Source organism: Pagrus pagrus (genome assembly GCF_965226575.1).
Source record: "Pagrus pagrus genome assembly, chromosome: 14".
In the NCBI taxonomy this organism is placed as follows: Eukaryota; Metazoa; Chordata; class Actinopteri; order Spariformes; family Sparidae; genus Pagrus; species Pagrus pagrus.
This window is the reverse complement of record NC_140198.1, coordinates 26,537,260-26,556,038: the sequence shown is the minus strand read 5'-3', so window position 1 is coordinate 26,556,038 and position 18,779 is coordinate 26,537,260. Positions and strand designations below refer to the sequence as shown.

General features: G+C 40.6%; 1 protein-coding gene across 1 annotated transcript in view; it reads left to right on the top strand.

Annotated features, from left to right (window-relative positions):
* Window positions 1-4,562: 4,562 nt before the first annotated feature.
* Window positions 4,563-18,779, top strand: part of jam3b (junctional adhesion molecule 3b) — a 39,708-nt gene continuing 25,491 nt past the window's right edge. The window contains exon 1 of the mRNA XM_084373550.1: window positions 4,563-4,698. Within this exon, the coding sequence (XP_084229676.1) occupies window positions 4,650-4,698 (49 nt within the window). The 5' untranslated portion in view covers window positions 4,563-4,649. The remainder of the gene's footprint in view (window positions 4,699-18,779) is intronic.

Here is an 18,779-nt window from a genome sequence, read left to right as displayed (position 1 = left end):
TGACAGGAAATTTTTCACACTGCTACAGGCTCACGCTGATCCAATTACAACGTATTGAAGAGGCCTGAGAAGCAGAACATTCTTAAAAAGACCATGTATATAAAATATTGTATATTGAATAAAGAATTTCAGGGTTTTCTTACAGGAATTTGGAAAGTGTTAAGCACTGGATAGCCTATAACTCAGCCCCATAACTGCCTGACCTGATGGCAGTGATGTCTGCATCCAGCAGCAGTGATATCAGACATTCTGAATAGCCACACTAGCCATGTTTCATTTGCACAACAATAACCTGGAGGATTTCATGCTTTAGAGATAGAGCTTTCTTATATGCAGATATTTACATCCCTTTGACCTGCACAGTGCAGTGAAACTATTTTTCTACCAGCAAGACAAAGTGTATTTATTGTATACTGGCTTGTAATTTGGTCAAAGTGAAAGTACTGCCATTCCTCATTGATAGTGCAGGATTAACTTGGCAAGACATTAATAAAAGAGTGGAATCTCAGGTCCATTGGGATGCCATTAGATATTACCATCTGGCTGGTTGATCCATGGATGACTGTCTCTGTGTAAAGAGATACACCAACCATGCAGGAGCAATGGCCACTACAGGCCCATCTTACAGCTGAATACATGAAATAAGAATGTAGAATGAAGAATAAAAAGTGGCACTCAAGGCAGGAGATGAGGCTGATGACATATTTTAGATCTGGATGTTAATTTTTTATTACTGTGCCACTGAAATACAAATGCACTCTTCTGTGTTTTATTTAACGAGGTGGTCTCTCTGGAATTAAAAACTCTGCTCAGTCTATTTAACTGTTTAAGGAAGACTTGGCCGAGAAATAAGCATCATGACAAACACTGCAGCTGTGCATACTTAGCATAATGACATAAATATTCATGAGCAAAAACAATTAAAGTCACGTACAGGTAAATGCAAAGTCAAAAGTCATTATGTGAGCAGTAGTGCAGCAGCATGTCAGCAGGGAGCGTAAATAGATTTAAGCTAAACAAAGAATAATCAGTTTCTTATTTAATCTGCCTTGAAATCCTTCATAATCATTTTAAACTGGCTCAGAGAGCCCAGCTCTTTCAGTTCTTCATCATTTCCCCATGGGCTATGGGAGCAGAGTACATGAAAGCCCTGTGGTCTAATTCTGTTTGCCTCAACAAGAAGAAGAGAAAAAAAAAACACTTCCGTGATCATACACAGTTATTTTCCTCCAGGTTTCCCAGAGAAGAGCACTGACAGTAAACAGGCAGACCTAGCCTTACAGAGAAAAGTGTTCCAGTGGGCAAATCAACAAGTTTATAAGCTACAACAGCTGATATGTTCACTGTCAGCTATAAATGCTCCATGGTTTTCATTTGTTTAATCACATTGCTTTTGATATGGTTACACCGACATTTACATTTTTCAAAGCGGGAAAAGCACATGCCTGATTAACAACATTAATCACCTGGTATAATGCACACTGCCTCGACTTGGCCATTACAATGCACAGAATCACCATTAATGGTTTTATCCTGTGCTTTTTCTGTCAAGACAGACCAAACTGGTGTCATAACAGAAGACGATGATGAAGACCACCGATAGAGAACATACTTTTAGTACTAAATTAATCATACTAGCCTACAATATAATCATGTTTCCATACTTATAGGGAAATCATAATTTAATGGACAGATAATGGTAAATTTATAATATCAGTTATCATCATCATCCCTCTTTGCTCACCACATTTTACCCTTTCTTACCCTCATATGTCCATTAACTACTGGTTATGAACTTCTTTTTTAAAACATAACAATATGAAATTCCTGGTATTATCTTATCAATATCAGGCATGACAAGTCGGTAATTATCGAGTAATAGTATTGACTGAAAAAAATCAATACTGTGCATATACTTTTGAATTTGCAACTATTCTAATTGTGTGAACATTAAAGCAATGGTGTGCAGGACCATGTTGGTATATGTTTATAACAATTTTAAAATAACTGTGCAATGACCCAAGGGCGGTGCTGTAGTAACCTTAAATATGAATTCTTTATTAAGGGTCTTTAATGGTTATTTTAAAGCAACATTATGTAGAAATGGGTATTTAGTGTGATTTGGCGCCCCCCACAGTTTCTGAGTGCAACACCACTGTGGTGAATACAAATCCCAGGTCTGTGTTGTCTGTGTTGTCTGTCAACAATTTGTCAGATGTAATGTAGGTGCTAACTACAAACCAAACTCATGACGCCATAACAATGTGTTGAAAACTTGTATGTTGAAGTAAACATGTATGTAACACTGTGATCCTACCCTCTCACTGAAGTTACACAGTGCACAAACAAGTGATGAGGGGCTGAGACAGAGACACCATTCACCCTGTTACAAGACACTGTACCATCAAAATGATTTAGAAGCTGTTATTTTAGGGTAAAAAAGTTACATAATGTTGCTTTAAATGTTGTTGCGAGTGATAGGATTAAGCTTTCAAATAAATAAATAAATACTAAAAAGTAAAAAATAAAGTGGAACAGCAAAGGCTAAACCCTGCTTTATCCTGCCAGTTGCTAAAATGGCAGAATCATTTCTGATTGTTGCTCTATGAGACAAAGTTTTTGGGGGTTTTTTCTTGAACATTTGTAAGATAAACATGAGCATTTTAACCAAGCTTTTCTTTTTCAACCTGCCGTGGTATTTTAGCCTTCACTCTGCATTCATAAAACACATGCAGTATTTGCTCATACAAAATATATATTGTAATCAGAAGAGAAAGATCTTATTTGACTGTTCTTTTTATGCCTCAACAAATAATAAACAAACCTACTTTGTTTTCATGACTGAACAAACTGACCTTAAAGAACAACACAATTTCATACTGATTTACTTGTTTATATTTGGCGGACCCTGCCAAGTTTCTAGCTTCAAACAGTGTTCTGGGATCCTTATCTACCTCATTAATATTGCAACTATTCAAATTCAGAGTTTTGATTTTCTCCCTAAAACTACCCAGTGCCCCTTTAAAGGAAACATACACTCACTGAGTTTGTCAAGTTATTTTTAATTCATATTTACATTATAATTTATTCTATGTAATCACCACGTTGGAAGGGTTGAGTTTGCACACATTTCTAATACTTCACTCAGTACATTAAGTCTGCACATGGAAAATGGAGATGGCCTGATTTCTTAGTATATAAAAAACAGCAGCTGATGTTTATATATGTTATCCCTTTTTTAGGATCAAAAAGACATTTTCAACACTGTAACACACGAGACTGCAACATTCTGACTAACAGTACAATCCTAGAGAGCAGAGCCTCAAGGCAAACAGTGTGGTTAAAATAACTACACCTGATTCATATTAGAATCTCACTTGAATTACAGATTTACATGTGTTATGTAAGACAATTCATACGCATGCTAGCATAATTAGACATAGTCTAAATTTAGCCATAATTAGCTCAGAAATGAAATATGCAGTGAGTATTGCAACCATTTAGATTTTACTTTATAAATGTAGTATTGATACACACTTTCTGATCATGTAAAATAGTTATGGCTATAAGGTATTTTTACACCACAGGTGTACAACCTCATTTTGCCTGTTGTGGAACTGTTCGCAGAGGTTGAACTGCATGTCACAGGCATGGTCTGAGTAGCGTTTATATTCCAGGCTGCATCAGCTGTCATCGCAGAGTTATAACAGGGCTCAGTGGGAGAAAAAAACGCTTGATGTAAGCAATGCATGTCACTGGAACTGGAGGCCAGACCATATCCACTATGACAAAAACAGGACTTTACAAGACTGGGGTTTTTCTTTCATGTGAATGGGGTAAGAGAGCTCTGGGCTGACACGGCCGTAGCGCCTGTCACTGAGTTCCGACATATGAGCAGGCCTACAGTCCTCGACAGGGCTGTGATTTACAGCCAGTGAAAAATGGCAAGTGAATATTTTATTGAAAGCCTGCTGTATGTGATTGGTCACAGTAGTGACAGGCTGCCAGACCCAACTTTAAACATATCGCACATTTCTGTGAAAGCTCAAACATGCAAGGCAGGAGTGAAAATTACAGATCAATGCTTTTTTATTTTATGTGCAAGAACCATTCATGTAATTATAATTCAGTGTCAGTCATACCTAACAGTGGATCATAGTCAAACTAGTATGCCTAATAGCTTTTGTCGCCTATGACTTTCACTACTATACAGTCTATAATGACTGTGATATTACCTCTTGACACTTTTCCTTCATTTCACTTCAAAAGGAAAAGTGTGAATGTGGTCTGTTAGATATACTCTGTTGCTCACCCCTCTTCCATCTCACAACACATAAAGGACTGGAGGCTGGTGGTTTCCTATCTGAGCTCCCAGCTGCTGCCAGCCTACAGTATAAGGCCACAGTAGTAAAAGCCTCCCACATCGTGTCAACTATAAATTCTTGTCTGTGTGACTGATGCTTTAGGTAGCTATGGAAACCTAATATAATACCCCCCTCCCTCTCTCGCTCGCCGCCGCCGCCACCACCCCCCTCTCTCTCTCTCAGTCTGTGCCTGTGTCTCTCTCCCTCTCTCCATCCACACCAAAGCTCTTTAGGCTACTTTGCGCATGTACGGCCAGTCAAACCGAGCATTGCATCGACTTCAAGATGGCGAAAACACGTCTGGCTTGCCTCCTGACTCTCCTCTCAACTCACTGTAAGTACACAAATCACGTCAAGTTGCTTTTATTTCGCCCTTCTCTCCCCGAGGAACGTGAGCGTCGAGTACTGTTTACTTCGGCATCTGTTTGGTCGAGGTTTTTACACCAGCGTGGGGCAAAAAGAAAATAGACTGTGCCTCAGAAGTAACCCTATCTGAACGCAACTAACGGTAAAGTCGAGCCAGAGTGACAGCCAGACAGACAGGTCTCTGCGACGTGAAGTAAATACGGTTATTAATTCTCTTAACGAAATGAGAAATATAGTCGCCATTTTTGATAGAACTTAGTGTAAACATGACGGGCGAACGTACGGCTCGAGCGATGGATTCAAGCAGCTCTGGTGGATCAGATTCATCGCTTCCTCTCCGTCGCTGTGTTTATCGGGAGTGAATGAGTGAAGTAACGCTGCTGTATGTTGAAATAAACTCTGCACGTAGCCGTTAGCATAGCCTGACTCACTGAGCGAAAGGTTGAGCTCTTGCATCAGTTCACTGAGCGGCACATTTCACTGAGTCTGGTCGAGCCACCACGTTTCTGTGTCCTCACTCTGGAAAAGTTTCTGCCTCGCAAGTTCGGGGAGAGACTCGGTGTTTGTGAATTAAATATGAATTAATGCAGTTTCGTTGCCCCGTGCCGTTAAACTATTTAAACGTGGGTTTGGAGCCGTGGTGATGGCCGAGATGTTGGAAGTAGTGATGCGAGATAACGGTTTTTCCTGCGGCGGAATAAAGCAGGCTGTCCGCGGGAGGAGCCAGCCAGGCCAGTGGGTGTCCTCCACCCCCTCCTCCTCCTCCCGCTGCTGCTGCTGCTGCTGGACCCTTTCAAACCGCACCAGAGCTGAGCTGGTCAACAGAAACAGCCGTCGGAAAATCGATTCGTTTCACTATATCAACCTTAAAGACCCTGTATCCCCCACTTTTTCAATTGTGTGGCTGGAAGCGATAAACGGTCACCTGTAAGAGCGAAGCACTTTCCTTTGAATATCCACGCAAGCGGGCGAAAATCCCGTAAAGTTATCATACTTTTAATGTGAAGTTAGTTACGGACATGATTGGAATGAAGGAGGAAAAGCGATGCCAAGTCTTTACTTAGTTATATGCAGGCTAACTATATGTGATTAGGTATCAACTACAGTAGAACAGAGATGAGCCACTTGTTGCTGTGCTGTGGAGCAATTTGTCGAAATTGTCGATTGTTTATGTCCTCTGCTCTTGTGTTCAGGCCTTCAGGTTAAAAAGAATGGGACATTATTCAGCCCTTCATTGATACAGACAGTCAACCCTGTGCCTGGCCATAGATTTCATGGACTGAAGCCGTGCTTTAATTTAGGAAACCGTTTTAAAACATGGTTCAGATCATCGTTAGAGCGCAGGAGGTTGTTGCTTTGACCAGGGGTTTGAAATTTAAGAAGAAATTAAGTTTCGCTTTAAGTGTTACAAATGTTTTTGAGAAACTTTTTTGTTTCTCTTTTTTTAGGAATGCATCTACAACCTCTACTCTTCCTCTGTTTATTCGTGAATAACTGTGCTTTGAATTTTGTCATATCATTTTTCCATGAAATGTGGTGCTTGTTTTTCTCTCCTTGGACACAAATGAAGCGAGGTGTGAGAGGACAGACATACAGATCAAAGGGACGCACAGACATAAGAACCCCCTGTGATCTCTCAAGTGTGTGAATTGGCTTATTCTCTTTGCTTTAATTAGGAATTGCACTGGAGCTTGTTTGAAATCTGTTGCGGTGCTATCAACACTGTGTCTCTTGACACACCTCGAGGCTGTGTGCTCATTTTAATTTTTTTCCTTTTGCAAGCGATACATTTCAAAGTCAGTACTCGTAATGATGTTCCCCCGAGTAAATCTGTGACAGGGCATGGAAGCAGCACAATTGACATTTTCAGGGGGTGGGGGTGGGGGGGGCAGTGAGCTGGTGAAGATTTAAGAATTTCTTTTGTCTTGCCTGGACAGGGCTTAACCATGTGGCCGACTGGCTCCCAGCCAGACTCGCCACTGTCTTTAGATACAGGACAAATCTGGCTGGACTAAAGCTGGCTGCAGTCTGTGTTATGAATTAACTATTTGGTGCTGATAGGCACAGATTACTAATAGACACCGACTGTAATTAGAACGCTTGGTGGAATAAGCGTGTCGTTTGCTTCGCATCTTGTTCTGTAGGTCACACTTATTTCTGTGTCTGTGAGATGTGCTTGTTATTTTCAATTCATGACATTCTTTGGGCAGTGATCATCTTAATGGCCACACAGCCCCAGCCATTCCAAGCAAGGCTAAACCCAGCATGGCTGAACATAGCTGCAAATATCAGCTCAGTCATCTGTCAGCGGACCGAAAGATGAGGGCCATTGTTATTTTAAGTACACATGCTTACAGCCGACTTTCCATTCTGATCTAATGGAATGCGTCAAAATTTTCCATTGTTGGCTTCACCTGAGCCATTTCACTTAAAATATTCCAAAGAACGTGGTACGTACTTTAAGAGGACATCTGCCAGAACCTTCCTGCCAAGAATATGGCCAAGATATTTGGGAGCTTGGAAGAAACTCAAAGTGGATTAGTACAGAGCAAATATAAACGTTGAGATCACTGCTTTGACTCTTATAAGAAACACTTGTGGAAAGCTATACATCAGACCGTAATGTTGCAATTTTGAAACTGCACCAACAAAAAACAATTGTGAAACTGATCATTAACAATTCATGCCTGAGACTCAGAGAAGACAAATATTGTTTCATACTTCATTAATCAGCTTTCACACTTGCTCAAGTGTTGAAATCTTTTTTTTCTTTCCTGTGCAATTGACATTTTTATGACTTGACATTATCTTTGTGTTTACTCATGGCCATCAGCATAATCCAATTCAAGCCCTCTCTTTATCTGAATGGATAAGATAAGAGAGAAAGCTGTCCACTAGCTTGTTGTTGAGCCTCCCTGTGCTCTCTGCTGATAAGTCATTGCATCATCCAGAGAGCTTTGAACATCCGCTAACCCACACATAACTGGGGTGCTGATCGGGTGACGTTACCCAGCATGCTCTTTAAACATTTGTCTAAATCAGAGCCAAGTGTCGGCACTTTTTTTCATCGTTTGGCATGTGTGCCATAGCCGTTTGGTGTGGCAGGAGTCGGTGTGCCCCAAGATAACTGTGGATAGTGGCTCCCCTAGGAGCTGCGTGTTGTCAGATGTTTCCCTACCCAACCCAAAGCTTGTGAGCAAATGTTTGGAGCACTCTCTGAATGGCATGTACGGCCCCTGTGGGCAAGTCACATACAGTCTGACATTTTACTGCAGAGACAGTAAATGGCAGAGTAAAACAGGGACAGACAAACAGAAAAGAGTCCCTCGCTGCTGAGCATTTGTTTGTTACAAGTCAAGACTTCTTCCCTCCAGGCAGCCCTGAGTGAGAGGTGTCAGTGGCATAACAGATTTATCATAAGCTGTTTTTACACAGAGATCCCACAATAGTGCCATAAAGACCTCATTTTGTTGGCTTTGCTTTTCTTTTTTACACTGAACCAAACAATGTGCTGCCTCAGTGTGTGATTTCTGATAGCATGCCGGCATCCTGGAAGTCAGTTCTGAAACCATTTTTTTTCATTATCGATTAATCTGATGATTATCTTCACTTTTAAACGATACATTTTTTCAGTCATGTCAAATAAATGTCAAATAAAATGCTCATCACACTTTCCCAGAGCCCAAAGTGACACGTTCAGACTGCTTCTTTTGTCAACCAACAGTCTAAAACCTAAAGACTCTTTATGTACTGACATAAATGACAAAGAAAGGCAACAAACTTTACATTTACAAAGCTGGAGCCAGGAAATGTTTGACATTTTCACTTGAAAAAAGGCTGATACAATTTATCAATGATCAAAATATTTGGCGATTAATTTTAATTTGTTCGACTAAACGACAATTTGACTAACTGTTGCAGCTCTATGTAACAGTGTGGGTTCCGTCCTGCCGTCTCATTCTTTTTATCCAGACGTCCATTCAGCGCTGTTGCTATTGATGGCTTAAAGGTGGAACAAAAATGCCCCCTCATTCCGTGTTCAGACCTTTTATACAGAACGGTGAGGCGGAATAACAGCAACATTCACAACTTAAATAGGCTGTGTAGAAGAGGCTATAACTGTCTATTTGGTCTCAGCTCAGACTTAGCAGCAGGAAGAAAATCTGCAGCTACCACAAGTGTGTTTATGGCCTTACTGAGAGTTGTCCAATTACTTTTACAAAATTACACAATTTTGTGATCACATTTAAATCACTGCAGTCAGCCATGTGGATATCTGGGCAACAACAGTCCCTCCATGGGATAAAGTCAGAGCAGCACATGGCCCTTACTGTGGAATGAGCCGAAACAGCTGAGCAGGCGTGGGTGGTGGTGTTTTGAGCAGCGTCGCAGGCGCAACCAGAAATATCTGCTGCGTCCCTCCCAAACCTGACTGTGCGTGTTAGCAAATGCAGCATTCCAAATAGAAAACACATGGGGGGAGAAACCGTCTCATCATATGTGCACTGACTAACAATCATAACCACCTGTTTTCCTCAGAGATAAAAGAGACCCCTGTTGATGAGCTGGCTGAGGTCAGAGCAGTAAGGGGGAGTTGTGAAGAAAGCTCAGCAGTGTTGCTAGTTGAAGGCGTTCAGAAAACAAGCTGGGTGTGACGATACATCTCCTGAGACAGAAATCCATTTTAACCTGACACAGAGAAGGATTCAGCTCTCTGTCCTGCTTTTATCATTTTTTCGCTCACAGTAAGCTACAGCAGATGCTGAGGTTGAAAGGCAAACACGGACGTGCTCACGTTCCAGAAATGGCATTGGCATGTGCGTGCTTCAAATGTCAATAAGACTATCATGTGAAAGAACCTTCGGTCATAAACTAAAACCAGCCTTCAGGCAGTACATGCTGGCCAAAAAGCCCATATGAAAATATTATAATGGTCTCGGTGTGGATAAGGAATTTAGTGAGGTTACGAGAAAAACATGTTCAGATTAATAATCAGATACCCAGACAAGAGAGGGATTCATGAGAATAAGAGGTTAATAGTCGTCCTGTTTAGAGTAATGAGCTTTTGGAAATGATGGCTCTTCCTCAATAGGAGGGTAAAGTGGTTGTTTGTTTGGACAAGACATTATTATTGGATGTTTAGGCCACTCTAGATCAACAGGATAACTCCAAGATGCTTCTGTGCTGACTGCCTGAGCTTAGGGCAGCAACAGAGGTTTCCTGTTTGATGATCTTTATCTGTGGTCACATGGTCCCTGGAGGGAGGAAGCACCATAGCAGTTCTCCTGCGCGTGGGTTCACTGGATACTGACGGAGTACATCAATAGGTCAAAAAAGACCGCCATCGATCAAACATTGGGACACTGTCAGCTTAGTGAAATAATTAGGGGCTTCATTAATGACATGGCAGAGGCAATGAACTACATGTGGCTGAGCCGCTGTTGCTCTGAAAGGAAAAAGCTTGAGGCTGCGCTCCCACTGAGAGTCATAACCAGATAATCGCTCCGGATTCATCTTTGTTTACCAGGCTGTAACAAAAGGGCAATTACTGTCTAAAAATAGCCACAAGGCAGAGTCATCCGACAACCTCAGGTGTTTGATCACTGTTCATTCCAAACCATTGGGCCCACCATTAAAACATCTATCGTGTTAATGATTGTGGATAAAACTTCTAGCTTAAAAGTACAGTTCACCCAAAACTGAAAATTCAGTCATTATCTACCCACCCCCATGCCAAGAGATAGTTGGTTGAAGTTTCTTAGTCCACAAAACATATCTGAAGCTTCACAGCAAAACAGCATTGCGGCATTCTCCGAAACAACTGAAGTGGATGGAGACTTGTTTTAAAACGTAAAAAGCAACAATTAAAAAAACAAATAAAACACTCTAAACAGCTTGGCCCCGAGATCCCAAACTGATTTGAAAAGACGTTATTTACACCTTCGACACACAGTCAAGCTCATGCACTCACTTCATATGGGGTCGCGTACAGCTTTTAGCTTAGCAGCTACAGTTTCAGACAAGATCAAAATCAGTTTGGGATCTTGGGGATTCCGGAGACTCGGATTATGCCAGACGAGCTGTATGGAGCTATTTTTTTTACTTATTTATTTACATTTTTTGCCTGTTGTTTTCTACGTTTTAAACAAGTCCCCATCTACTGCTGCAACACTGTTTTTTGTTGTGAAGTCTCCAAAAATGTTTCGTGGTCTACAATACTTCACCCTTTTATTGACATGGATGTTAGTAGATAATGACAGAATTTTAATTTGAGGGTCTTTTATTAACAATATCTCAAAAAACTTCTTTCACGTCCAGATTTTTTTTTTTTGCTTGTTTTTTGTTTGGTTGCTTTTCAGGTCTGTGAAACTTTTCATCTCTGCCAAGGAGATAGTAGAGGTATGCACTCTCCTGAACGGCATTCTAATTATTTTAATATTGTGTCAACAATAACTACAAAGGAAATAAAGTAACATAACATCTCAGCCTGACGACACACATAGGGATTTTGAAGGACTAATAATTATACATACTAAATGTATGTGTGTTACCTTGGAGAAAAGACCCCACCTCTCCACTAACACCTCCCCGAATGACGAACATACAGTAATGTCCTGCCTCTCACTACAGGATGAGGAAGAGATTTTTGGCTGTTCAGTGCAGATTTTTTGTGAGTTTCCTGGTTTATATCATCTCTACTGCACAATGAGATGGTGATTTTGGCTTTCAATCTAGCATTGTTTTGGGGGCAATAACAGGCTGCAGCGTATGGAGATCTCATCTGAGGAGCTGTACCTGCGATCCATATCAGTGCTGCAAATAAGCTTGTTGTGCCACTCGTTATTATTAGCTCAAGAACTCCCTCTGCTAATCAGGAGCAGTTGTGCTTGAAGCTCATTTCCTTTCCTTACATCTGGTAGCCTGTAATTAGGGGGTTTCCACACCTCCATCCACCACATCCAGGTTCATGTCAGGCCTGCAGCATGCTACTGTGGAGTCAGTAGGGGTGTGGATGCACCTGTCACAGATATAGCTATCAAAATAAAAAGCATGTTACATTATGTTTGTTAAATGATTTCAGAATTTCAGTTTCAAAAGAAACAAGGCTGTTCATGCTAATTGCTTGTGGTAGATATGGTCAGTTTAGCAGAGACACCAAATGTCAACTAGAGGACTTCATGTGACTTACTGGCATCCTCTGGCAGGCAGCGCAAAATGGGTTCAAAACAGCACAGCATAGACATGATAGATGGGGCTCGGTCAGTGAGCGAGACCCAGACCTTGATGCTCTCAACTTAAAAATAAATAAAATGAGGAAATTATTTATTGCATGCTGGCAAGGCGGGCATTTTTAGACTCAGCAAGCACTGAATGTAGCTTAGAAATGACAGTAAGGTTCTGAAACACACTAAGTGTTTCTGAAAAGAACAAACAAATCATTTTCTTAGTGGTCAGAAATCCAAATCAAAGATTGATCTTAGTCTTCATCTCTGAAAAGAGGGACTGAGTAGCTCCATACTTGAGAGGGGATTTCAGAGTGCTTGGGGTAAGACATGACACAGAAATCTTGGTGCACATCCAAATGACTTATTAGTGATGATTAACTTGCCTGTGCGTGCATGTGTGTAAGAGTAATAATGGAAATGCAGTGGGTCTCTCTGTAAAATGTTTCTTGCTGGCCCTACTGGCTTTGTAGTTTTATCATTTCAGACATTCATTATTGAGGTACAATGAGGTAAATGCTTAGCATCAAATCATCTGCAGTCATTCTTAACACCATCTCATGTTCAGCTTAAAATAATATAGGACACTGCTGACTGTGAAAATAAATCACAAATTAGATTTTGTTTTTAATAAGAGTACTGCAACTGCCTTAGTCTGCTCTGGAGTTTGATACTCGATTATTTTCCACAGAATTCAAATGTCAGTCTGACTATTTGTGACAGGCCGCAAGACATTACACTTAAGAGCCCATGAAGCTTTTACTATTTGAGCCAAAAGATATATTGTCTTATACGTCATGTATTAAATATTCACTGAATTGTTCAACATTTGGGAAGTGCACTTTCTGGCAGAGAATTAGATGAGAGGATTGATACCACACCCATTACTGTCTGTTAGACTGTTTATGAATCTACAGTCAGCAGCCGGTTAGCTTAGCTCAGCACAAAGACTTGAAACAGGAGGACATAGCTAACCTGGCTTTCATTATGCTGTTTCAAAGTATATACATCTCATTTGTCTAAAATGAATGTTTGATGCTTTAATATCTCATTAATAACAACACTTTCACTAATGTTCGGCTGGCCCCTAATTTACCTGTTGGGCTACAGACTAAAGAAAATGACAGCAGTTTGTCTGACCAGCAGTAGGGTTGCCACAGTGATGACATTTTCCCACCGACTAATAAGCCAGTGACAACGCTGGTAATACCTGATACGCTGGGCTTTTTAAAAAGAAAAGACGCTCACTATCTGCAGAGTGCTGTTAATTTACTACTAATGCAAACCAACCATTTCTTAAAGCTGCAGCTTCACATTAAAATCATTTAACTGGTTAAACACAAGTTGAGTTTTAATTTGAAGTAGCAATAACAAATAAGCATTAAATAGAATTGCAAAATATGCTAGTAAAGCAACACGGTGCATAAAATGAGCACTGAGCTGAAAATGACAGCTGTGACTGTTGTTGTTAGCAAAACGTACTGTGACGTCACAGTGATTCTGTCTATTTCCCAGCTGGAAGCAACTGCTAAACTACCAGAAATAATTCGGCACATAAACATACGTAAAACAGCAAGTTGTTAAGATAAAACAAATGAGATATAACATGTTAATAAGTAAACCTTAGAGGGGCTGGTAGGAGGATTTTCTTGTGTTTGGACTGGTTTCCAGTCTCAATGCTAAGCTAGCCTGCTGGATGTAGCTTCATATTTACCCTACAGACGTGAGAGTGGTATCAATCTACTCATCTACCTGCCAGAACACCAGAAAGCTAGTATGCATATGTCCCAAAATATCCAGCTATTTCTTCAATTGGTACATGAGGATATACAGGTATAATTAAAACTGTTTCATGTAAATTCCAAAAGCTGTATAGTAGCTATAGTCAAAAGGACTGCTGCTGTAGACAGTCCACCAGTACAGTCAGAATGCATTCAGCTGACTGGACAGATAGAGTTGGCAGATTGTAACCAGACCATGTGGCCATATGGTGTGAGGGCTATCCCTTCTGGACTACTTAGTGGTAAATATGTTGAGATTGAACTGGAATTGATAGCAATTCCAGTTCAATGCTGCTTATGCTGCTTTAGAGCTTGCCAAAATATCTTTTGGTAGACAGTAATTAAAATGGCATCGATCTGATGTTATTGACCACGTACACCAGTGGCTTTTAGGTCAAATGGTGACAAAGTAGATGATCATGAATACCTTCAGCCCAGTGCTCTTCCCCTTTGTCCTTTAAAACTTCCTCATCAGCTGTGTGAAGCATTGTCCTCATTCAAAGTGTTATTGGGTGGAACAGGAATAAATAATTAAAGAGAGTGGAAATGGTTGATATCTCGGAGCATTAATGGAATTTCTTGATTCTGTCAGAAAAGATCTAGAGTGCCTAGATCGTCCATGCTTTTTAGCCTTTGCTGTGGATCATGCAAGAGTATAGCTCAGCGCACATAGTGCTGTTGCCACATGTGTGTGAGGGCAGACTTTGGGTAAGCAAGTGCCTCGGATATTTGTCAGGATGCCAGACATAGGCGACGAGTTTGTAACATGGTTGCTGGCCCTGTACTGAGCCCCAATAGAGGGGGCTTTGCACGTGTGTCATAGAAAGCAATAGAGGGGAAAGAGGAGAAAGCAATTTGGGTGGATTTCATCGTGACTCAGTGGTTTGTCAGGCATTTGTCATCATTGTAACAGGTCACTTAAAATGGCAAGGCTGCAGCTTCAGAGCTGATCAGAGACGTGCAGTAAGTATTAAGTTGTGACTGTCCTATAATTTTAGCTACAAAACCTTCACGGAGACTTAAGAGAACTGTTGACAAGACTGTCCACGGACCAGCAGAGCTTAAGGGAAACAAAATTTTGAAATATATTTTCAGATGCTGTCGTCTGTATTGACCTGGGCTAAATGACGGAAAACAAGAAAATGGAAAGAAATGACAGAAACAGATGATGAGTCAGTGAATATTCCACAGCCCATCTGTGTTCAGGGATTTCCTGAATTCTTTAAGATGGTAATTAGCCTTAATTGTCAGTTTCTCAACATTAAACCTCATATCCTGTAAGGGCAGAGTCATTCCCAAAATGACCATGTTATCTACTCTGCCATTTCCTTTCACAAGACTGCTCTACTTCCAAAGTCAGATTAATATATTTATACAATGGTCATTATGAGAGCTTAAAAGGTAACTATAAAAGAATCCACTGGGGGTCTTTTAAGGTCATTTAAAACTATTTTCGTTGCATGGAAAGATCCCAAAATAGATGGAATAGATATTTTAACAGACAGAGGTTGAACAAGACAAGTACAGCCTCTAAGTAGACAGTAATGTGACCACATTCTTTTGCATTGTTGCCCCTGTGAATTCTCATATTCAAACTATGTAGAAAGTTCAGAAAATGAAAATAAAAAATCTAAGCAGGATTAATTAAGCAATTCTTTTTGAACTCGCTCTCTTGTACCCTAATGACAAGCTCCATTCTGTCTGATCATTTCTAATTAAAAGAGCAGTCCACTGGTCTAGCAATGCACCCCTATAACACTGTTGGACTCATTATGGACAGTTTAAAAACATTTGATCTGAATCGTTACTGCAGAACCAGAGATATTTTTCCCCCCACCCATTCTTCTTCCTTTTTAAAATCTGGTGCCTACATTTCCCACAATACTACTTACCAAAATAAAACTATGTGGGAACAAAGCGTTGATGTGTAACATTTGTGTTGTGACCTTTAAGTGTAGTGACTTGAGAATACCTAGTATGCCTGTATGATCTGTGTTTGAAAGCAACTTCAACAATCTTACCAGGAGAGTTTTTACACTTAAAACTTAGAAAAAGTAGATCCTGCTCAGACAAAATTGTACCTGATTCCTCAGTTGCTTGACTAGTTTCTTGATTAGTTGCAGTCTGCTTCTTGTCTTGCTCATCAATAAAAACAAAGCCACATCTCAAAGCTCTTGAACCTAAGAATACAGAGAGCACAGATGTGCAGTTCCTAAAATATTCAACATACAAAAGCAAAGAGCCAACAAATAATTTATTGAGAAAATAAAAAACAACGGCAGAAAACAGGAGAACAAAAGCCATTTCGTCAGCAGGGGTAAAGTTTACAGTTCTCATATGAGGCCTCAGAATACATGTGTGTGGGTGGTGAACAAGAGGGGAAAGATACAACAGGCCACACTCCAACCCAAAGTTGAAAACTGCCCCAGAGCCATTGATTCTGGCTCGATCTGGCTCGAGCTAGAACAATGATCTTATGGTTTCATAAGCTTTCCAGTACACTTTCAGAGGGAATCTGTATCTCCGCGCTGACTAGTGTCTCTAAACAGCCTCCGTCCAGCCAGTGCTCGTGTGTAATGAATCCCCCTACTTACACCCCCAACCCTCCGCCCTTCCCTCGCCGCGGATCACTCATGTAGAACTGAGCGTCTATACAGTTTTATCTCAGATCATCAACACTCAAGATCATCAGTGTTCACATCTGTGGGCGGCTTCCTTTAGGGAGATTGTTAGCGTGGTAACGTTGTTCAGTGAGACGTTCTGTTCTGCATGGAGGGATGAGCTTTGAAGGACTGCTGTAATGTGCTGGTATCCAACCTAAAGGTTTCAGTCAGATGTGAGCAGAATGATCCTCATGAATGGGACTTATGCCTACTCTATTATACTATTGTCCTATCTGTGTTGAGATGGATGCATTTAAGCAGATTGAGTCTGGCATTTTGCCAATCAGTGGTAGCTGTGGCTTATCAGGGCTGGGCCTGCTGAGCCCACACCACAGAATCCAGTGCAGTCTGAATATTTCTTACTGGGGGCATCAGCCAGACTAGTGACTATTTCTGATTGGTGGAATATTCTGCTCACTCTGACTAATGTGCACTTGTACAGTAATTAGTGAACAGGTTATTTTTTTCCTTCACACAGCTGAATCATTCCACATCCATGTTGCATGTAAAGCTGCAGCACAATCTGTATAATTTGACGAGGTAAACTCCATGAGGTTTGGATTTCCTTACTGGATCAAGCGCCAGATGTGTGCAGGTTTTTGTTTTTGTGTTTGCATGTAAACACCAACCAAAAAGCACATTATAATCTGCTTAGTAAAATGTTCCTGCACTCTCAGCTATAGGAGAAAAAAATGATTCAATTCAAAAAAGTCATTATTTTCATGTGTGTGTGATATTAAACTATGTCTTTGATTGTCACAAAGGACATCATTTTCCATGTAATAAACAAAATATTGAACAGGACAGCACATGTATGCCATGCTCAGCCTGCGGAATGCCACAGAGCAGTAATGTTGGACGCAAGCAGAGACAGCAGGTGACTGAGGTCGCCAGCTGTCCTCTATTCTTACCATGAAAGCACTTTGGAACTTAGCCATTGTTTCCCGGACCAGTAGGTCACACTGTAACTGTGAACAGTACACCTTTACTTCCTGTGTGACTGTAAGCATGGCGGCATAGTTGATGTTAGAGCCTGGAAACAGAATGGGAGGCATGAAATGTTCAGTCGTTTGGCTGTCTGATGCCTCTGTCTGGTATTTCCCACGGAAACCCATCAAGGATTCCTCCCTGAGCAGGTGATGGAAGTGCGGCTCCAGCAGGGGGGGCCGCAGCAGGAGCCTCAGATGGTTTCCCTCCCCAGCTGTTGTTTAAGCGACATTCCCTGTCCCACAGCTCAGTCAGTCTGTCCAAACTATTTGACTCGAGAGTATGCCTTAATGCACATTTGGTGTCTGAGGGGCTGCTTGTTGGCAAATTCTTGTTTGGAATTTGCACACTTTGATGGCTCAATATTTATTTATTTATTTATTTAACATAGTAGGCACATAATGTTCATAAACAACTGTCTCTTGAAATGAGCAACAGTCATGATTTATTCACAGTTAATGTGTCTTGCAAAATGGAATTTGGACGTCTGTTTTCAGTATGTGGCTTATGAGAGCAGGCAACTCCACCCTGTTAATTAGGAGTTATTTCAGAGATTTGAATAAACACATAGGAAAACACAAAGCTGTTTGTTTATATATTTTGTTTTCCGTTTGAAGCCATGGAATTTTAGTTAATGTTAAATATATAATTGAACATCTAAAGGATAAGTTCATGCACACAGCAAAACAGCATTGAAGCATTCTCCTAAACAACTGAAGTAGCTGGGGACTTGTTTTAAAGCAACAACAAAAAAACAAAAAAAATATACAAAACTAATAAAGCTCGTCCACCCAAATTGATTAGACATTATGAGACATTATTTACATTCTTTTTCAAGCCAAAGCTAGCTAAAAAGCTAAGCAGGCACCCCATCTAAAGTGGTGCACAAGCTCGACTGCACATCAAGGCTGTAAATAATGTCTTTTTTAATCAATTTAGGATCTCTGGATTTCCAGAGACTTGGATTATGCCAGAAGAGCTGTGTGGAGACATTTTATGTTTCCTTTCAGTCGTTTAGTTTCACTTTAAAACAAGTCCCCATCTACTTAAGTTGTTAAGAAGAATGCTGCAACACTGTTTTACCGTGAATCTCCAGATATGTTTTGTGGAAAACAAAACTTCACCAGACTTTCCATCGGCATGGGAGTAAGTAAATAATGAGTGATCTTCATTCATGGGTGAACTTATCCTTTAACATCTCTCTCAAATTCAAGCTTTCTTGTGATTTAAATGCCTCAGACAAATAATGTGCGTATTCTACCGAGTTCGCACATCACCTAGAAAGATATTTCCAAAGGGACTCCTAAACAAACACAGAGGTGAAAGTTGTGTCTCTTTTTGTAAATTCTCGTGCCCCCTGTGCCATCACTTTCTCCAGTTAGTCTTGTTTTAAAT